The sequence below is a fragment of the Sphaerodactylus townsendi genome, linkage group LG08 (assembly GCF_021028975.2).
Source record: "Sphaerodactylus townsendi isolate TG3544 linkage group LG08, MPM_Stown_v2.3, whole genome shotgun sequence".
NCBI classification, from domain to species: Eukaryota; Metazoa; Chordata; class Lepidosauria; order Squamata; family Sphaerodactylidae; genus Sphaerodactylus; species Sphaerodactylus townsendi.
Window position 1 is genome coordinate 96,333,252 of NC_059432.1, and position 19,925 is coordinate 96,353,176.

Consider the following 19,925-nt stretch of genomic DNA (forward strand, 5'->3'; position numbering starts at 1 on the left):
AATTGTAGTCCATGAACATCCGGAGTGCCACAGGTTGCAGACCCCTGGATTAGCAGAATAAAACTCCTCTTTTTCCTTACCACCATTATCCACTCCTCATTGCCCTGTCTAGTGAATAGTTTCAAGTTCTACTAGATTTGGTTTATTTTATGAGTGGAGATTTGGGATGTTGTGAAGGGTGGGCAGCGAAGTCAAGCCACAACAGACAATTGCAACCTTGGGGTGTTTTGCAGAAATAAAGGGGCAGAGGCAGTTTGCCATTGCCTGCCTCTGCATAACAACCTTGAACTTTCTTGGTGGTCTCTTACATAATTTGTAACCAGGACAAACCTTGTTTAGCTTCCAAGATCTGATGAGATCAAGCTAGCCTGACCTATTCAGGTCATTGCAGTGGGACAGACCAAGGTTTGAAACAACAGGTCTGCTGTTGTCATGTTTTGTTTAGTCAAGTGCTTATATTTGCACAGGGGACCTTTACCTTTTATAGTTCATAGTTATTCTTCCTCCTGATGTTTACATAGGATGTCCAGAAGGTACATATGGTCCATACTGTAGGAGGGCGTGCAAATGCCTGAATGGAGGTCATTGTGATCCTATGACAGGAGCTTGCAGCTGTCTTCCTGGATTCATTGGAGCTGACTGTGGTAAAAGTAAGTTAGTTCCCTATGTAATCCTGACTGCAAATGCTAGCCTTCTGCCCTGGACAGATTTTATTTATAAATTAATTCCACCATTTCCAGGTAAAGGTCACATACAGGTTTTAACATGCAAGCTAGTGATTGATTAACATCCGGGGCTCATTTTCTCTCCATCTAGGCTTCCGACCACATAGACAGGAGCACATGTAAACAGGGAATACCGCATCTATTTTTAGCACATGCCTCCATTTAGAGCAGCAACACAAAATGTGGTATGGAAGGCAGATGTGGACCACTAAAAAAGGTTTTTAACATGTGCTTATTGGCATAGTAAGGATCCTTATGCAAATGCACCTAAACTGTTTATCAGAGGCATCTGGAGTACAAAACTATATTACAGAATTGCAGTGGCTTTAATGCCTGTTCTTTGGGAATCCTAGGAATTGTCGATCTTTTTAGGGAGAGATGGAGGGCTGGGAAGCACCAACAGACTATTTTAGCAGCTCCCAGAATTCTTTGGGGGGAGCCATGTCAATTAAAATGCTATTATAGATTATGCATTTTTAAAACAGACATGATCTCAGTTTTTGTGCTTGATCAATGTTCAGTAATTACGGAAAGCTTTATTTTTGCTGGAAAGTTACAGCTGACTTACAGCAACCTCAGAGTGTTTTCAGAGGTATATTGTTGAAGGCTTTCACGGCTGGAATCACTGGGGTGCTGTGTGGTTTCCGGACTGTATGGCCATGTTCTAGCAGCATTCTCTCCTGACGTTTCGCCTGCATCTGTGGCTGGCATCTTCAGAGGATATTTTCAGAGGTAGTTTCCCATTACCTGCCTGTGCATGACAGCCCTGGACTTCCTTGCTGGACTCCCATTCTAGTACTAACTAGGGCAAACCCTGCTTTGTTTCCAAGATCTAACAAGAGATTGGGTTATTCAGGACAGGGCAAGAAAAACATCCTCAGTATTAAAGTCTTTTAACTTCACATTCACAACCAAGCTGAATTTTTGTCCAGCAATAAATTCAAAAAGAACTGTAATTAACAAAAGAGCACTTAGTTTCAGTTTCCCAGAATCATCTAGTAAATAATATCATGCTTTCATGCAGCTTGTCCACAGAATCACCATGGGAAGGATTGCACCTCTTTCTGCTCCTGTGGTAAGGGACACTGTGACCCAGTGACTGGCAAGTGCTACTGTCCTCCTGGCCGAATTGGACCAAGTTGCCTTCACGGTAAGAACCGTTAGCTACTGATGTACATTGAAAAAGCAAAATGTAGACCGATGGTTTGTGTTGCTCTCTGCAATGTGCCAGAATTTCTACAAGGCTCTGCATACAAAGTTTTACCAATACTGTGGACCACCAAAAGACAAATCAGTGGTTTCTAGATAAAATCAAATCTAGATTCTCCTCAGAAGCTAAAATGGCTAAAATGAGGCTACCATACTTTGGTCACATCATAACGAGACAAGACTCACTGGAAAAGACAAGAATGCTCAGAAAAGTTGAAGGCAACAGGAAAAGAGAAAGGGCCAACATGAGATGAACTGACTCAGGAAGTCAGAAAGGACCCACAGCCCTCAATTTGCAAGACCTAAGCAAAGCTGTCAATGATAGGATGTTTTGGAGGTCATAACTTCGTAGGGTTACCATAAATCAAAAACAACTCCATGGCACATAACACGTGCTACATACAAAAATTTTAGCATGGTGATGGACAGTTACTCTTTCATTGTTACCTCTGCTTAACCCGTCTTTCCATCCTTGTCCCATTATCTCTTTCTCCCACCATTTGTGGTCAACATATAAACAACATCCATTCTTAGCCATCCCAGTGTAGCATCTCTGGTCCAAAATTATCTTTGTTAAAGGAATGATACACAATGCACCCTTCTGTTATGACCTTTATTGAATCATAGAGTTGGAAGAGACCCCAAGAGCCATCAAGTCAAACCCCCTGCAATGCAGGAAATAGGATCATAGTAAGATTCTTACTGTTTTTTTTATAAGTATCTTTATAGATGAGTATATTCATTTCGGAATGAAATGGATTGTGTCTTGTGAGCTCAAGCAGAATAGAATTCATGGTACAGGATTTCCCCACCACTCTTCCCATCCTGCTGTGTGCCACAGAACCTCTTAAAATTATATTTCTAGGGGGCTGAGGAACCTCATGATCAGTATGTGAAGTAAATTTGGGGTCTGCAATAGGAGGGAGAAATAAGCAAAGATAGGCCATCTGTCCTACACTGACAAGGGGTAGGTTTTTATTGTTTTGTTATCTTCTTCTTTTTGGTTTCTGCCAAGGAAGATCATTTAGGTTCAGAATATACTAGTGAATATGGCTGTCATTCTATCAATAACCCTGACTTGACAAATTCATTTTGCCATTTCTGTGGAAAAATCCCCCTTCTCTATCTGAAGCAAGGGGTTGTCCAAGCAATGAATTTTGATTGAGTGTCTGGATCAAAATAATATCTTATAGAACCCAATATTAGTCATACCACATAGAAAACATCAATTTGAGTACTATTGGAGAATGGGTTGTTTCCCTTTTCTATTGCATCCATTTTGTTGTTATACCATTTTTTTTCTTCTTTAAAAAAAGCTTTGTTAATTTACTATAGTGTGTCCCCAGGGACGATATGGCCCCTACTGTCAGCTAAAATGCCTGTGTAAGAATGGTGGTATCTGTGATCCTGTGAATGGGACATGTACCTGTGGACTTGGCTGGACTGGAAAATATTGTGAGAAAGGTACCATTCCATTTATCTTCTTTCACTGGGCAGGTAACAGACATTCATTTCACTGTGGACTCTAAAACAGTCAGCGCCACTTGAATTATACAGAGGACCAAGGGCCAAAACAGCAAATCAAAACTGCCTCCTCCCAAGCCACACTGTTAACCCTGGAAGGGAAAAAGAAGCAATCATGTCTAGTTTGACCCCAGGTTACGTTGCCATGAGAGTCCACTGTAGGGTAGCTTATTCACCAGTCACCAGAGCTGCAGAGATGTCACAGAGGAGACGTAAACTCATTATTCATCTGAAATTTTACACTGAGATAGTTGCTGTTCCTTTCTTCACAATTTGAAATCTTTTAAGGTTGGAAAAAAATGCTTCTTAAGATCACCTCAGCTGGGTAAAACCTAGTTTTGAATATAAAGGAGGACATATTTTCTAGCGAGTAGCAGAACAAATATAGGAAATAAACACATACCTAAGACACTCCTTTTGCCTTTTGATTTTAGCAGGAGGTGTGTCTTTATCAGTTTTTGAGGTTTAACAAAGTAAGTGGGTATTCATCTGTTCTCTCTCTCTCTCTCTCTCTCTCTCTCTCTCTTCCCCCTCAGAATGTACTCCTGGAAAATATGGTTCTGGTTGTCAACTAGATTGCTCTTGCCAGAATAATGGAACCTGTGACAGATTTACTGGCTGTTGTCATTGCCCAGAAGGTTATTATGGACATTCCTGTGAACACAGTAAGTAGTCAGTCGAGAGCGGGGACTGATTTTTTGCAGGGTGGATGCTACATTCATGCCTGCTGGCATCACAGGCCGGGAGCCAAGATGAACATTTCACATAATGGATCGTGCACATAATGATCCAGAGATGCCACTGAAAACACTGTCTCCCCCCTCCCCCGCTCGCAAGATTCTCTGCTGTAACGTCTCACCTCAGACATAATGTAAAACCGTCATTTATTTTTACTGTTCTTTCAAGAAACCAGGGTTCAACTCTCAGGTGCTTACTCAAATAATGGCTTGCCTCAGCAAATCCCGACTTCATCACCTTCACGCGTCTGTAGCCCGAGATCTTACAAGGGTGCCGACCAAGCCAGTGTTAAGCCAGGAGGGCCTTGTTTTGCGCATCACATGAAGCCATCTTTAAGATTCAGTTGACATCATGGTTTCAAAACTCGGTTTGATGAACTGCAACTTAATAGGGGAGGGGCTGTGACTTAGTGGTGGAGCATCGCCTTGGCATGCAGAAAGTCCCAGGTTTGATCCCCAGCCTCTTCAACTGAAGCGTCTGATAGTATGGCATACATAGGGGGCATACATTGGGGGCATACATTACGACATACATAGGGGGCATACATAGGGGGCATTCATTGAAAATGCTGGGGGGAAGAATTAGGACTAATAAAAGGAAACACTTCTTCACGCAACGTGTGATTGGTGTGTGGAATATGCTGCCACAGGAGGTGGTGATGGCCACTAACCTGGATAGCTTTAAAAGGGCCTTGGACAGATTTATGGAGGAGAAGTCGATTTATGGCTACCAATCTTGATCCTCCTTGACCTGAGATTGCAAATGCCTTAGCAGACCAGGTGCTTGGGAGCAGCAGCAGCAGAAGGCCATTGCTTTCACATCCTGCATGTGAGCTCCCAAAGGCACCTGGTGGGCCACTGCGAGTAGCAGAGAGCTGGACTAGATGGACTCTGGTCTGATCCAGCTGGCTTGTTCTTATGTTCTTATGTTCTTAAGTGATATGAAGTAGGGATGGGCCAAAAAGAATTATTAGTATTTTTCAGGTTTGGATTTATTAGACCCAGAAATTTTTGGAACCCCTACTCCCAAAAGCTTAGCTTTCTTAGCCTCACTATCCTCATATTACATGTCAGCTTTTTGCTGAAATTTTCAGGTTATTAAACCCAAATTCGAAAAATACACCTGTGTTCAGACTCCATGTGGGTCTGGGAGGTACCAGGGGGCACAGAGCTGAACCCATGCTGCCTGCTGCCTCTGAGACCTATGTGGACTTCAGAGGCAGGAGCAGCAGTGGCATAGTGGTTAAGAGCATCTGCATTCTAATCTGGAGGAACCGGGTCTGGTTCCCCGCTCTGCCGCCTGAGCTGTGGAGGCTTATCTGGGGAATTCAGATTAGCCTGTGCACTCCAACACATGCCAGCTGGGTGACCTTGGGCTAGTCACAGTTCTTCTGAGCTCTTTCAGCCCCCACCCACCTCACAGGGTGGTTGTTGTAAGGGGGGAAGGGAAAGGAGTTTGTAAACCCCTTTGAGTCTCCTACAGGAGAGAAAGGGGGGATATAAATCCAAACTACTCCTCCTCCTCCTCCTCCTCTTCTTTGTCTTCTTCTTCTTCTTCTATAGCATTGAATTACAGGTTCAGCCTGGCCAAGCCCAGTGTTAAACGGTGCCCACTGCGTCCGAAGTCCATGGGGACTTCAGAGATGGAGCCCACAGTTGAATGCAGGACCTGGCTAGGCTTCAGGTAAGGGAAGGAAGAGGCCTTTTTTTTAAAAAAAAAAAAGATGGAGAGCCAAACAAGCCTGAAAAAGCCCTCCCTCCCAAAATTGGCATTTTTCAAGATCCACAGAGGAAGGTTGAGATATAAACCAAGCAACATCTTATGAGAATTGTGGCACTTGTGAAATAATGGAATATTTTTGTTTTTCAGCCTGCCCTTCTGGATTTTATGGTCTCAAATGCCTATACCCATGCCACTGCAAAAATGGAGCTACCTGTCTTCCAAGCACTGGGCAGTGCCTTTGTCTTCCTGGCTTCCAAGGTGCACAATGTGAAAAAGGTACGACGGTTTAAACTGTCTTATTTTAAAATCGCCCAAGAACTGAAGCCAGGGGCAGACTTGGATGGGAAAGGGCTCTGTTCTGGCCTCACCCCCCAAAGTACAACGGGAGGAAGAGACAAGACTGTCTGCCAACCCAGTCACTCCTATTCAAGCCCTTCACTGCTGAAGAGCATGCAAGGAACCACTTGTCTGGTGTGGAATTCAGGCATACTAAATTCCTGCTCATCTAGGCCATGCAAGCATTAGGTGGGCTGGGATCTGCCTCCCCTGGGCTGCACAGGCTAGGAATCACCTCCTTGCTTGGGCAGCCCAGGTCTATCTTCCACACACATGGCTTTCTCATCACTGGGGGACCAGCCCAGGGAGACATCATACCACCAGGAGAATTCCCAGTGGCCCTAACTGAAGCATTTAAGGGGTGGTAGAGGTGCTGAGATATCGATTATTTCCATAGGTTGGATCCAGCCAGCTTTTTTTTTACATAATCTCCCCCACTTCCTATCCTTACTACAGCCCCTGTTCCACTTAGCTTTTCTCCATGCAGTCCTATCAACTCCATATACCCTTTTTTGATGGTCATAGGGGACACCTTAATTTTTCACAGGGAAAGGTAGTCCCCTGTACAAGCACCAGATTATCACTGACCCGTGGGGTGTTGTCACATCACGACTTTTACTAGGCAGACTATGTTTACAGGGTGGTTTGCCATTGCCTTCCCCAGTCATCTACACTTTGCCCTCCACAAGCTGGGTACTCATTTCACCAACCTCAAAGTCAACCTTGACCTGACTACCTGAAACCAACTTCCGTCGGGATAACACTCAGGTTGTGAGCAGAGCTTTTGACTGCAGCACTGCAGTTTACCACTCCACACCACAGGGCTTATCTTAACTTTTTAATCAGCTGAAAATCATACCTTGCATACAGATCATTGTCTGAAACACTGTGTGAATACCCAACATCATTTCTTGGCAAACATTATTTGTTTTTATCCTGCCTACCTGTTTAAAAAGAACACTAGGATATAAAACACCGAAATATAATACTAACATTAAATAATTAACCATTAATTAACAGAACAGTAGTAGGTTTCAAGCTCATTTATAGTCAGGCAGCCTGCACAGAGGGGGGTGGGGCTGGGACTGAGCAGGTAGAAACTTCAGCTCTCTTTGGGTTCGGTCAGGCAACCAATTACATTGTCTAGCCCACATTTTATAGCTTGCTTGCAAGACTACCATAGGGGATCATATCAAAGGCTTTAGTGAAGTCAACGTATGGCAAATTCTCCTCAGTCCCCACACCCCAGAACATCATATGTCCAGTCTACCCACAATGACATGGAAATGTTTTAAGTAAAATCCAATAATTTTTACTAAATCATCTTCCTTACAGCTGAACTCCCAGTGAACGTTGGAACATTATAATATAAACCAGTTCCTTTTGAGTCTGTGAGCACCTTAGAAAGCAACAAGATTTGGGGGGCAAAGGATTTTGAGAATCAACGGCTCCCTTAGTTGGAGACAAGATTATAATACAGAGGATATATTATATGTTAGCTTATTCCTGCAGCATCTAATTTACATGATGTGTCTTTGCTCCTCTTCTTGTTCTGCATATTCCAGTTTGTAACCATGGGATGGGATTTTTTTTCCAGTCCGTTATGATAACTGTAATGAAAATTTGAAATAAAATGTGAAAAAATAATAAAATACCCTATTTTTTAGGTTGTCCCATTGGGTGGTTTGGAAATAAATGTCAACACCAGTGTGAATGTGAAGCATCAGCTCGGTGTGATCCAGTGACTGGGAAATGTCTTTGCATCCCTGGTAGGACTGGGGGCAGATGTGAAATTGGTAAGGAAACAACATTGATTATGCTTTTACCTCTGTGTTTTCACGCTTGCCTGATATTTTAATAGGTTTTAGTATTTTGTGGCTATGGAGCCTGGATTATTTATTTATAATTTGTATTTTGTTACGTGCTCCATCTGTTTGTGTTGTATTCTGTTGTTCACTGCCCAGAGCCCTTCGGGGGAGGGGCAGTGTATAAAATTAATAATAAATAAAATAAATATATATATATCCAGTATAGTGACAGGATATACCATTATGGGATGGTCCTTGGCATAAAAGAAAAATTCACTAGATGTTACACAGCAGAGATAGGTTAACAGTCTTCTAATGCTTTTTCAAAGTATTAAAAAGCCACAGGAAGCTGCGAGTTTTGGAGGAGAAGCTACAACGGAAAGGAATTAGAAGTGCCATAAACTTCATGGAGAATGTGTTTGACAGGCAAAAGTATCATTTTTGACAGCTGCGGTCCAACTTGTGTAGCTGCCCAACAGTTTTGTGGCTGTTCAGTAGCTATGGTGGTAGAATTCCGTTTACTTCTTCCTTGTGACTGCATTTACATCTATGCAGTAGGTGAAATTGATTCTCCCCCAGGGTCATAGATGGTGGGATCAAATAATTAAATTATGTGTACATGGGGGTGAGGCCTGCAAGAGTGTGTTAAAATGGGCATGTTTGAAATAATATTGATGACACATCCTTAGACAAACACCAAATTAAAACTTTTTTTAAATGCACTGACTGGTTCGCTTGCTGTTTGAACAATTGCCTGCCAGGCAGCTCATACCAAATGACAGATCTGTGGGAAGGAAAGCAGGACTCCCATTGGTCTGTGTGTGTGTCTGAAATGTTACTGATTGCAATGAACTGTTTGAATGCACAGAAAGTAACTTACTAAACAAGCTCGAGCTGCTCACAGACAAGTAAACAGCTCAACAAAAAAACTGACCCTCTGCAACAGCCAACGAGAGTTGCTCAACGAAAAAATGTACTCTGTACTCATGGTCGGCAAGCAGAGCATGAGCCAAACTAGTAGTATTGAAGCATCCCTAGCGAGGATGCTTAATCAGTTGCATTTTCTCTGTTGGGAAGAAAAACTAGGGTCTACCCCCCCCCCCCCATATCACATTTGATATTGAGCAGAAATATGTCTGGAGAGGACATCCATCAACTCAAACTCAAAGTCTCCAATGACTGCTTTTCAGAAAAATGTTATGCATCTCTTCTGAGTCAGGATTTGAGCAGGAGGGGGGACTGGCACAGTGGGAAGAATTCCAGCACAATCCACTCCCTGCTGTGCCAGGTTTATATGTTTTACTTGCAGGAAGTTTTCTTCCTCATAGGTACATTTCAAAACACAATTTTCTATTAGCGCAATCCAATCTACCTATCTCTGCTGTCTTTTGCGTGCCTCAGTCTGCTTCAAATAGCGAGGAGGAGGGAATAATTGCAGATCAGGCTAAAATGCATGCAGTGGATGTGGCGCCAGCTAGCAAAGATGACCAAGGAGTAATCTTTTTCTTTCTTTAGAGATCTGTGCCGTAGATGCTGTTTCCCGCTCTCCTTTTAGTCGCAGGGTACGTTATTGTCAGCTGTGCTTCAAACTGTGAAAAATCATAGGAGGTAATCAAAACAAAGCCCTCAGATGGGAAAGTGCTTCTTACTATTGACAGGTAGAACAAGAGGCAAGATAAGCAGGTAAACAGACCAGAACAATGAAAGAAAAGTAGGTGCATAGAAACCGTACGAGAGAAACTTAGCCCCAATTAGTTTTTTATCTTTGCGTTTATGTTGCCTCACTTATCTGCAACAAGCACCTGGATCATCTTGATAGCATGTGGATCAAAGAGTATAAGGATCCTAGTTATGACTGGAAAACATGAGATATGGTAATCATGCTGAACTAAGCAGATATGGACCTCCTGGACTATATGTAGAAAGGAAACTTTCTGAGAACCTTGTGTGTCATGGTAGAAGAAGGATGGATATAAAAAGTAATCCCAAAGACTGCCTCCCCCTTCCTTTAGAGCAGGGGTCTTCAAACTATGGCCCTCCATGTTCAGGAACTACAATTCCCATCAGCCCTGCTACTTGGCCATGCTGGCAGGGGCTGATGGGAATTGTAGTTCCTGAACATCTGGAGGGCCACAGTCTGAAGACCTCTGCTTTAGAGCCAGTGACTGTATAGACTTGAATGATTCAGCAGACTCCCCTGGATTGTCTGCCTGGGAACAGGATGAATTTGAGGGTCGGGGGCAAAAACACCCCACTGCAGATGACCTCTTCATTCAGGGTCTTTGCAGATGAATAAAACAAAAGTCCAGAGGTATCTTAAAGAATAACATTCATTCCAGGGTAAACTTTCCTGATTTGTGGCTCATTTCATCAGATACGAAGAGCAGGTGTCTTGAACCATTTTGAGACTGTGGACATCTTTGGTATTCTGACACAAGGCAGTGAATGCAGTCACAAAATGGCTGTTGCGAGAGGTGGAGCCGACCACGAAATGTCAGGGAGAAGAATTAAGCAAAGCTCTCATAGTAGTAGAAGAGCTGGTTTTTATATCCTGCTTAAGGAGTTTCAAAACAGATTTCTGTCACAATCCCTTCTTCTATTCCTTTGTTCTCAAGAATATGTTTTTCCAAACGATGCATTAGTCCAAAGGTTATGTTCCACTAATGCTGGAGTCTTCCTTCAGTACATGGAGCCTTCTGTCAATGGAACGGGCTCCTTTCGCAGGAGGAAGAGTCCCACCATTAACAGAAGAGAACCGCTGAACTGAACCCTTAACTTATAGTTACAAAATAAAATAAATTATTGAAGGATGCAGCAGCTCCCTCGTCTTTCCTGGCCTTAGAGAGGTTATATAAAACAGCTCATTTATGGCTTACGTTGGTATGTAAACCTAGATCTGTCTCCACTTATCATTCACTTCTTGCAAATGAAAAAACAACAACACGGTGTTGAAATGTAGCCCTGAGTCTAAAAGAATGGAAGCAGTCGGTTGCTTACAAGCTTGGGAGCCACAATTCCAAAGGGAAATGGCCAGAAAAGCTTTTAAATGCAGCCAGTGCAAATGAAGTGCCCCAGAATGCTGGAAACACAGAAATTAGTACAACCCAAAGAGCTGGAGAAAAGGAAATGACTTTCTTCCTCGCTGCACTGTCCTGTGGTCAAGATTCCAACTTAGCTCAATTTTTCAGCCTTTGTGGTTTGAATGGGGACCACACAGCCCAAATGAGCAAGGCACCATGAATCCAGAGGAATTTTTTTTCCAGCTATATATTTTTGTTTAGCCAACTGGGGAACACAAGGGGGGAATCTCAGCCCAAGAAAAACAGGAGAGTTTTCTACTCGTTGCAAAAAGAGGGGGAGGGGAAGTACACCTCATTTTTTATTTTCTTCTAAACAGGCAGTGCAACCCCCAAAGCGAAAAAGCTGTTATGGGTCCGATTTTATTTGCATTTTTATTTTCAATTAGGCCCAGTTCATCTGTATTATAACCAGGAGCAGCTGTGGCTCGGCACAAGCTATAAAGATAAAAGGCCTGATTTTAATTTGAACTCTGGTAAAGCACCCATTAAACAACCATAATGTTAATTTTTTAAAAAAACCAAGAGAATATATAGCCGGGCTTTATTGGGTTGCTTCCCCCCCCCCCCAACCCTCGCTAAATTAACATTGCAGACCTTCAAACAGATGTCTTAAATACACATTGTTATGAACATGAAAATGTGGTTATTACTTAAATTAAAATCAGGCCCAGAGGTGTTTGCAAGAGCCTGTCTCATAACATTTCCTTAATTGAAAGAGCTGAAGGGTCTGAATTGGACTTAAAAAAAAATCTCCCACATGTGGGGGTCGTGATTCTAAACTGCCCAGGGAACACTGCATTGTATGACAGCTGCATGAGGAAAAGAAAATATTTTTTTTGTATTCATCCCAGTTCAGGTGAAGTAAGGTATCTTGAGCAAGGGTCCTCCATGTTTTTCATCCTGTGGGAAGTCTGACTCAGTGTGGTGGGCACAGTTGTACAACGACTGCCACAAAATGGCTGTCAAAAGAGGTGGAGCCAGCCACAAAATGGCTGTCACAAAATGGCTGCCACATCTTGCCTTCACTCACACAGGGAAGACCTTCATGCTGTGGTGGCCGCTGCTGCCAAAGCAACTTTTCTTCAAAATCTGCACAGCTCGTCGAATTTCCAATAGTCTATCAGATGCCTTGTTGAGTGGAAGCTCCACCCACTTTCTAAAAACACTTGTCCAGCAGCAGGGAAGGTGTTGGCAGGTTCCATGCAATCCAGGGGTATCATTCTGGAGATCCCTAGATCTAGAGGGATAGGCCCTTAAATTCAATCAGCAACAACAAGTGATGGTATCCAGTGTGATATAACAGGGTTCAGATTTCTCACTTTCCCATGGAGGCTACTTGCAGTGCAGGCCTAAGCAGAGTTAAAAGTAATTTTATTTGTAATAGATTTGGATTTTAATAGATGTTGGTTTAGGGGGCTCCATTAATAGCCTTCAGTCTGTCAATGTCTCTGTCAAACCTAGCCCACAGGGTCGTTTTTAGTTAAAGTGACCAGATGGTCACCTTTGTGATCCAAGACGGGGAGGTGGCCACGTGCGCGCGTGGGCGCGGCCGCAGGAGCGCACGGGCTTCTGGGGCTCGCCGTTTTCCGCCCTGTGACAGAGCGGCAAACGGCAAGCCCCAGAAGGCCATGCGCTCCTGCGGCCGGGCGCACGGGAGGCTGCCGCACTGCCTTGCGCCCCCAAGGCAGTGCAGCAGCCTCCCCACAATCAGGACAATTTGTAGAACCCGCGGGACGCGGGACAAATTGTCCAAAGGCGGTACAGTCCCGCCAAAAACGGGACGGCTGGTCAGCCTATTTTTAGTACAAAAATGGAGGGAAATTTCCCCTCCCCCACTGTTTCTTATTCCCCTTCACAGAAAGCCTCCATAATCTCTCCTTATTTCATGTTTCCTTCTCTTCTTCCCACCAACCAGCCAACATATTCGTAATCTCCCCCAGTCCCGTCTTCAGCTTTCCTTCCTTCCCCCTAGAAGTTGGAAAACTCTAGCAATGTTGAGCTACGCTGGTTGCCCAGTTGTGAAAGGCATCTCATTTTTGCCTCTATCCCTTTTCCCAAAGAATTTTTCCTGTCCTTGGCAGTGTCCACATGTTGCCTCTCTTATCTGCTTCCTCCTCTCCTTCCTGCCCACCAACCAGCCTGTCTTTTATTTGCCTTCCCCATCTTCAGCTACATTTATATTTGCCCCCTATATACCCCCTCTTTCTTCACAACTGGCACCCAAAGCAGCTTACATTGTTCTCCTCTCCTCCACTGTATCCTCACAACAACCCTGTGAAGTAGGTTAGGCTGAGAGTGTGTGATTTGCTCTAGATCACACAATAAGCTTCCATGGCGGAGTGGGGATCCACTCTGAGTCTCCTTGGGTATGTCAGAGCCATAGTGCAGCTCTCATCCTTACTATTTACTAAGGGAATGAATGTCCCCACAATGAATCCCCAGCCAATGGGTGCACAGTGAGTCCTGCCACCCATTGGTTGGGTGACATTCCATCCACTCCCCAGTCACCCAACCCAGGAGACTCCCCCTGCCCCAAACATCAAGCCAGCCCACTGGAGCGGCAACAGGTTGCTGCTGCCTTGCCAGCCAGGCCCAAGCCTCCCACTCCACCGCCTGTCCTCTCCCACCGCTCAATTCCCCGCAAAGCCAGGACCCGCCAAAAGCCCCACCATTCTACCTTGCCAGCCTGGCCCGAACCACCTCATTGCACCCGCCCCCTACCCCAAAAATCAAGCTAGGCCACAGGGGCAACAGTTGTTTGCCACCTGCAGCCTCACCAGCCCACCCTAAGCCTTCCTATTCCATCCTCCCCCTGCCCCAAAAGCAAGTCAGGTCACCAGGACAGTAGCAGTATGCCAGCCCAAGCTGCCCCATTCCACCTTCACCTTGCCCTGTTATAGAGGATTCCTGGTCCAGTAATACTCACAAACAAGGCGGTCAGCAGTTTATTGAAGTCACGGCTGCAGGCGTGGAGAGAGGAGCACCTGGGTGTGGCTCTCTGGGGTCTGTGGCATAGCGCAGTTCAATTTAAGGCCCCTACTCTGTCCATCTGGCCAATCCCGTTTGGCCACGAGGCTCACAATCTTCCAATCAGCTTTTAACACAAATCTCTTCTCCTCATTAGGGGTTTTTCATAAGCAGTTATCAATTAAGTTGGCATAGCAGAATTTAAGCAAGATTTCAGCAATAACTATAAGTAGCATAATTCTATGTCAACAACCCATGCTTATGACTACCAATGGTCTAGTTCCTCTTTTTCCCATCTGTCTCAATTTCCGTTTTTACAAACAACTGGATAGCTTTAAAAAGGGCTTGGACAGATTTATGGAGGAGAAGTCTATCTATGGCTACCAATCTCGATCCTCCTTGATCTAAGACTGCAAATGCCTTAGCAGACCAGGTGCTTGGGAGCAGCAGCAGCAGCAGAAGGCCATTGCTTTCACATCCTGCATGTGAGCTCCCAAAGGCACCTGGTGGGCCACTGCAAGTAGCAGAGTGCTGGACTAGATGGACTCTGGTCTGATCCAGCAGGCTCTTTCTTATGTTCTTATGTTCTTAACTGTGACCTTCACATTCAAGAAATACATTTTCCATATCAGCCCCAAGCCTCCCTATTCAACCCTTCTTCCACCACACGCCTCCCTGGCTAGGGCTGGGGCAAAGGCTGGTGTGGGGTCACTTTCCTGGAGAGGGAGAGAGAGGGCCTCCTGCTCACCCTCCCTCCTTCCCATCTAGAGCCCATTTCAGTTCATTTTAAAATGGGCTTTACTGCTAGTGACAGCATATGCAGCTGCTTGAGCAACCTCTCAGGATCCATCTTCATTAGACTTTTGGGAAATGGAAATGTTGTTAAATTTAATCAGCTGATTGCAATCCAGATAGTTGTACTGCGTACCCATTTTAAGCTGTTGACTTAATTGAAGTGGAAGCTTCCAGAGGTATCTGAAAAGCAATCTTGTATTTCTTTTTCTCTTCTTGCCCTTCCTCACACTGTTTTATAGCCCTGCTTTGAAAAATCGAAAAGTACTAGCCTTTCATGAAAAAAATCTGTAAAACTGAGATATGCTAAACATTATTTTTTTTGTCTTGCAGAATGCAGGCCAAACAGATATGGCCCCAACTGTTCTCAGCATTGCCAGTGTGCCAATAAGTCCCAATGTGATGCTCGTAATGGTAGATGCACTTGTCTCCACAGATGGATGGGACCAACTTGTGAAGAAGGTAACACGCTAGCCAGCAGAAATGTGTATCTGTTCAGTTTTGGGAGAGAGGGCCACAAAAGTCTCTGGAGATATTATTCTATAGCAGTGATGGCAAACCTTTTTGAGACTGAGTGCCCAAATTGCAACCCAAACCCCACATATTTATCGCAAAATGCCAACCCAGCAATTTAACCTGAATGCACAGGGTTTTGGTTAGAAAAACTGGTTCGGCTCCTGTTTTGTGGCCCCCACCAGCTCGAGCAGGGCCGGCCTGCTCTAGCCTCCAACAAGTCCACGTGCACTGCTCTGTGCTTCTCTCGCTACTCAGGCAGCCGCAGACACAGGCACCCAGGCCTACTCCCAGCTGGGTCCCTCCCCTGCTCACCCGTGGTGGCACGTCATGCTCAGTGGCCCAGGCCGAAAGCCCTGAATGTGTGTGTGTGGGGTGATTTTCCACTTTACATGATGTGAACTCTGTTGATGCAGCGTGCCCACGGAGAGGGGCTCAGTGCCACCTCGGCACCCATACCATGGAGTTAAGCCATCCACTGTTCTATAGGTGATGGCAAATAGCCTTTTTTTTTTGAGACACAGGTGCCCAAATTGCAACCCAAACCCACATATATATCGCCAAATGCCAACCTATGTCGAATTTACTTACCTGAATGCTGAGGGTTTGGTTTAGAAAAACTGGTTGGCTCCCTCTTCCTTGGCCCCACCAGCTCAGGCAGGGCCAGCCTGCTCTAGCCTCAACAAGTCCCGTGCACTGCTCTGTGCTTCTCTAAGCCCCCACTCCGGGCAGCCGGGGCACAGGCACCAGACCCTGCAGCTGGTCCTCCCTGCTCACCGTGGTGCTGCGTCATGCTCAGTGGCTGGGCCAGCCCACAGATGTGTGTGTGGGGGGGGTGATTCCCACTTACGCCCAGTGAACTCTGTGCAGCGTGCTTACAGAGGGGCTCAGTGCCACCTCTGGCACCCATGCCATGGGTTAGCCATCACTGTTCTATGGGATATATGATGAAAAATTGCGTTCTGGTTCAGGGTTTTCTGGGCTGTGTGGCCATTGATTCTGAATTGGATTTTGTTCCTAACATTTTCGCCTGCATCTGTGGCTGGCATCTTCAGATACACCTCTGAAGATGCAGAGGCTTCACAGTCTGAAAGCGAAATGTTAAGGAACAAAATCCCTCCAGACCACTGTATGACTCCTATGGAAAACCCACCAGAACCAGTTGAATCCGGCCGTGAAAGCCTTCGACAATACATTGAAAAAATAGAGTGTTGTTCTTATGAATTTTGGACTCATGCCTAATTATGATATTTGTATAATTTGATGATATATGGAATGAAAAAAAGACGACAAAATTGTACATGTAGTAGTTTGTAAATAATACTTTATTTACACCAGCCGGAGTGCAACGGAGATTCTTTGATGTCATTTCAGTTATATCATAATACAACGCATCCAGTTCAAAGAGAAGATTTGCACAAGTTGTCTGAAATTCTAACAGTGCAATGCTATGCAGAGCTACTGCAGTCTAAGCCCATTGCAATCATTGCTCGCTTAGGTCGTTTAGAAGCTATTCATGCTGTGCCCATCTGTCACTTTTGGGCTGGTATTTGGCCAATGATTATCACTCTGCAAGAGTCAGATTTGGCTCAGGAGCCATGAGCTGACAATCACTACCATAGTATCTGTTGTAGTTGTTCTTTTATTTTCATTATTATGCATCTAAAACATTAACCAAAGTACAGAAAAGATACATTCAACACTCAAACTCGGGTTACCCAACAAAATAAATTTCAGTAGAGTTAGAGTGGAGTAACTCTGTATAAGATTGCATTGTAGGTAGATTTTTGGACAGCAAATCTGTCAATAGCAGTGAGATGCAAACTACAAAATGGAACCTCCGTGTTCTGAGGCTGCATATTTCTGAATTCTAGAGGCTGGGACAAGCAGCAGCAGAAACCTGTGTTTATCTTTCTTCCTGGCTTGATAATTTGTTCACAGTATTTTGATACTGAAATTCCAAAGTAGTGAGTGAAACCATATATCAATATAAAGCATGACTGCAAAACCGAACGGAGGGCAGGCTAGTGTTTGGGCCGCCGCGAACAATCAGGGACAGCAGTTATGGCCCATGCTCCTCGGTTATATTGGTGTCTGGCTGGCACTGTTGGCAAAAGGATGCTTTGGCTCTGGAAAGTTTATACCCTGAAAAATCTTGTTGGTCTCTAAGGTGCTACTGGACTTCAATCTAGCTGTTCTACGGCAGACTCCTCTCTGTACTGTGTTCAGTAGCTGAAGTGCAAATTGTGTAATCTTTGTAAATGGGATTTGCATTACAGCCCTCTCAGAGTATTTCTCGGTAATTCTCTAGGTGGCCCTGCAGACCTTCCTTTTTACGAAGAACAAACTCAGAGATGAGGGAATGCTTTTTCAAGATTGCAACAACAGGAACGCTTGGACTAATGAATGAACTGTTTTATATGCACAGACGGTATTTAACTTTGGGAATGAGAGCTGGTATTCATTTCAGCTTGAACCGTGCTGAAAAATTCACACTTCTCGCAAGGCAATAGTATCCGTTAAGTAGCTGGATTCCGCGGAAAACTTTTTTGCATTCTGTTCTGTTTGTTTATTCTTGATCTCCTGCTTCCTTCTGATTAATCCATTCTCGATATCCTTTCCAAGTGTCAGTGCGGTATTATTACAACCAGAAAATCCATCAATTGTCTCATCTTCATCAGCAGTTGGTTTACAGAGAGATCTGAAGACCAAAAGAAACGGATGACAAGAGGGATCTGATTTGCTTTTGCTTTGCCAGTCGGTTGCCTTTGTATTTTTCTGTCGACCCAAAACTATCGAAATTGTCCCTTAGGGAACAAAATAATTTCAGGACAAAAAAATAGGAATCGATTCCATGGAATATTTGGCAGAAGTAAAATATTTATGCCCTAATCAGTAAGGGAGACATGTATGCAGCAGCAGGCTTTCACAGATGTACCCAGACTCTATTAAATTCACTGGCTGAAACTCTTAAAACAGACGAGGAGGCCATTCCAAGTCCAGAGTTGCTGTGTGAAAATTATGGCATGTGATTAGAGTTGAGTCAAGATCTTGTTAGTTAAAAATGAAAAAAAGTCAACGACACATTCTGTAAGAGATAATTTATGAGAGGATGAGGCGTGGTTGAAACGTGGCAAAATGAGGGCGTAGAATTCTGAGGAGCTAGAACTCTTTGGACTGTGAGGGAGGGGGGAGAAGTCATATTTTCTGTGCTCCTCCCTGAAAGAAAGAACTCCCAACTGATAAATAATTAACATAACAGGGGCCTAGCCCTTTCACTTATTTCCAATTATTAATCATGGTAAAACTTGAAACATGCCATGCCTCCCCTGCATTCAGAAGTAATGCAGTCCATTTTACATCCCAGTCCTGTACCAGTGTGGGATCACCAGATTCTGCTGCCAGCATAGCCCAAGCCATCTTCTGTTCTAGAATTCTATTATAGTATTCCACAACACCCAACCATACTTATTTCACACAAGAATGTCTACTGCCTTATTCTGAGCCCGATCCCTGGTCTTGCTATGTCTTTCTTAACATGTTCAACATGAAGTCCTTTGACTGGAAATGCCACTGAATGGTTCTGTGGTGTTCCGCATAGTGTAATGGTTAAGAGCAGGTGGACTCTATCTGGAGAACCAGGTTTGATGTGTATAGTTATGTTGAAATCACCTTGTGGGTAGGTATAGTGGATGTAATTGTATATGTAATAAGGCTATGTGTTTCTGTTTTTATAGTTTCCCACTGAAATTTAACAAATTCATAGCCGACCTTTGGCCTTCCCGCCTTTATGACTGTATGATTCTTAGCCTCTCTTAGCATCTTTTTCCATTTTGTCCAGCACCTAGCCCACCGTTGGTGCTCCATCCAGTTTGTTTACTACAGTTCGAAGAACATTAGTCACACTTCTTCCGTTGAAATAAGTTCAGCTGCACAATTATTTATCTTTAAATTGGGGTCAATGCCATTTTGTCACTTTTTGGTGACAAGAAAAAGGATTCCATAAAGGGAGTATCCAGCTTGAATTTACATGCTATTATCTATCTTCTGTTTCACTCCGGAAATTTCTAGTGTGACCTCCAAACTTGTGAAATGCAGGTTCTTTCAGTAGGTCACTTGGCTGATTTAGCATTTGAGCACAGATAATGATCTCCCCCAAAACAATGCAGACTTGGTTATCAGTGGCCCTCTATAGTGGAACTAGATGTGAGACACCCTCTGGGGTTGCTACCAGAAGCCCTGCACCCATTTCCTCTTCTTCTAACTACTAGCAGTCAAGGAAATGCATTATAACATGATTGTGTTGTGCACTTCTCCATCCCTCTCCACAGTATTGGCTGTTGCTACTTAGGGGTGTGGAAATGCATAACACGTCATCGCATTGAATACTTTCCTTGCTGAATTTTTCAAGAAGAGAAGGAACAGCTCAGTGTGGTCATTTCTGCATGATCCAAATATCCTGGGTTGAGCGAGGGAAATATCCTGGTCTGGCCCAGAAGTTTGCACGATTC

General features: G+C 44.1%; 1 protein-coding gene across 5 annotated transcripts in view; it reads left to right on the top strand.

Annotated features, from left to right (window-relative positions):
* Nucleotides 1-19,925, top strand: part of LOC125438244 (multiple epidermal growth factor-like domains protein 6) — a 281,987-nt gene extending 262,062 nt beyond the window's left edge. For 3 of the 5 annotated variants that reach the window (XM_048506532.1, XM_048506531.1, XM_048506533.1), the window contains 8 exons: nt 522-650; nt 1,750-1,875; nt 3,270-3,398; nt 3,995-4,123; nt 6,066-6,194; nt 7,922-8,050; nt 15,235-15,363; nt 17,726-19,925. In XM_048506532.1, coding sequence (XP_048362489.1) covers nt 522-650; nt 1,750-1,875; nt 3,270-3,398; nt 3,995-4,123; nt 6,066-6,194; nt 7,922-8,050; nt 15,235-15,363; nt 17,726-17,772 — 947 coding nt within the window. In that variant the 3' untranslated portion in view covers nt 17,773-19,925. Of the gene's footprint in view, nt 1-521; nt 651-1,749; nt 1,876-3,269; nt 3,399-3,994; nt 4,124-6,065; nt 6,195-7,921; nt 8,051-15,234; nt 15,364-17,725 lie in introns of those variants that run through there. The other 2 variants (XR_007245317.1, XR_007245318.1) reach the window with 2 other exon arrangements.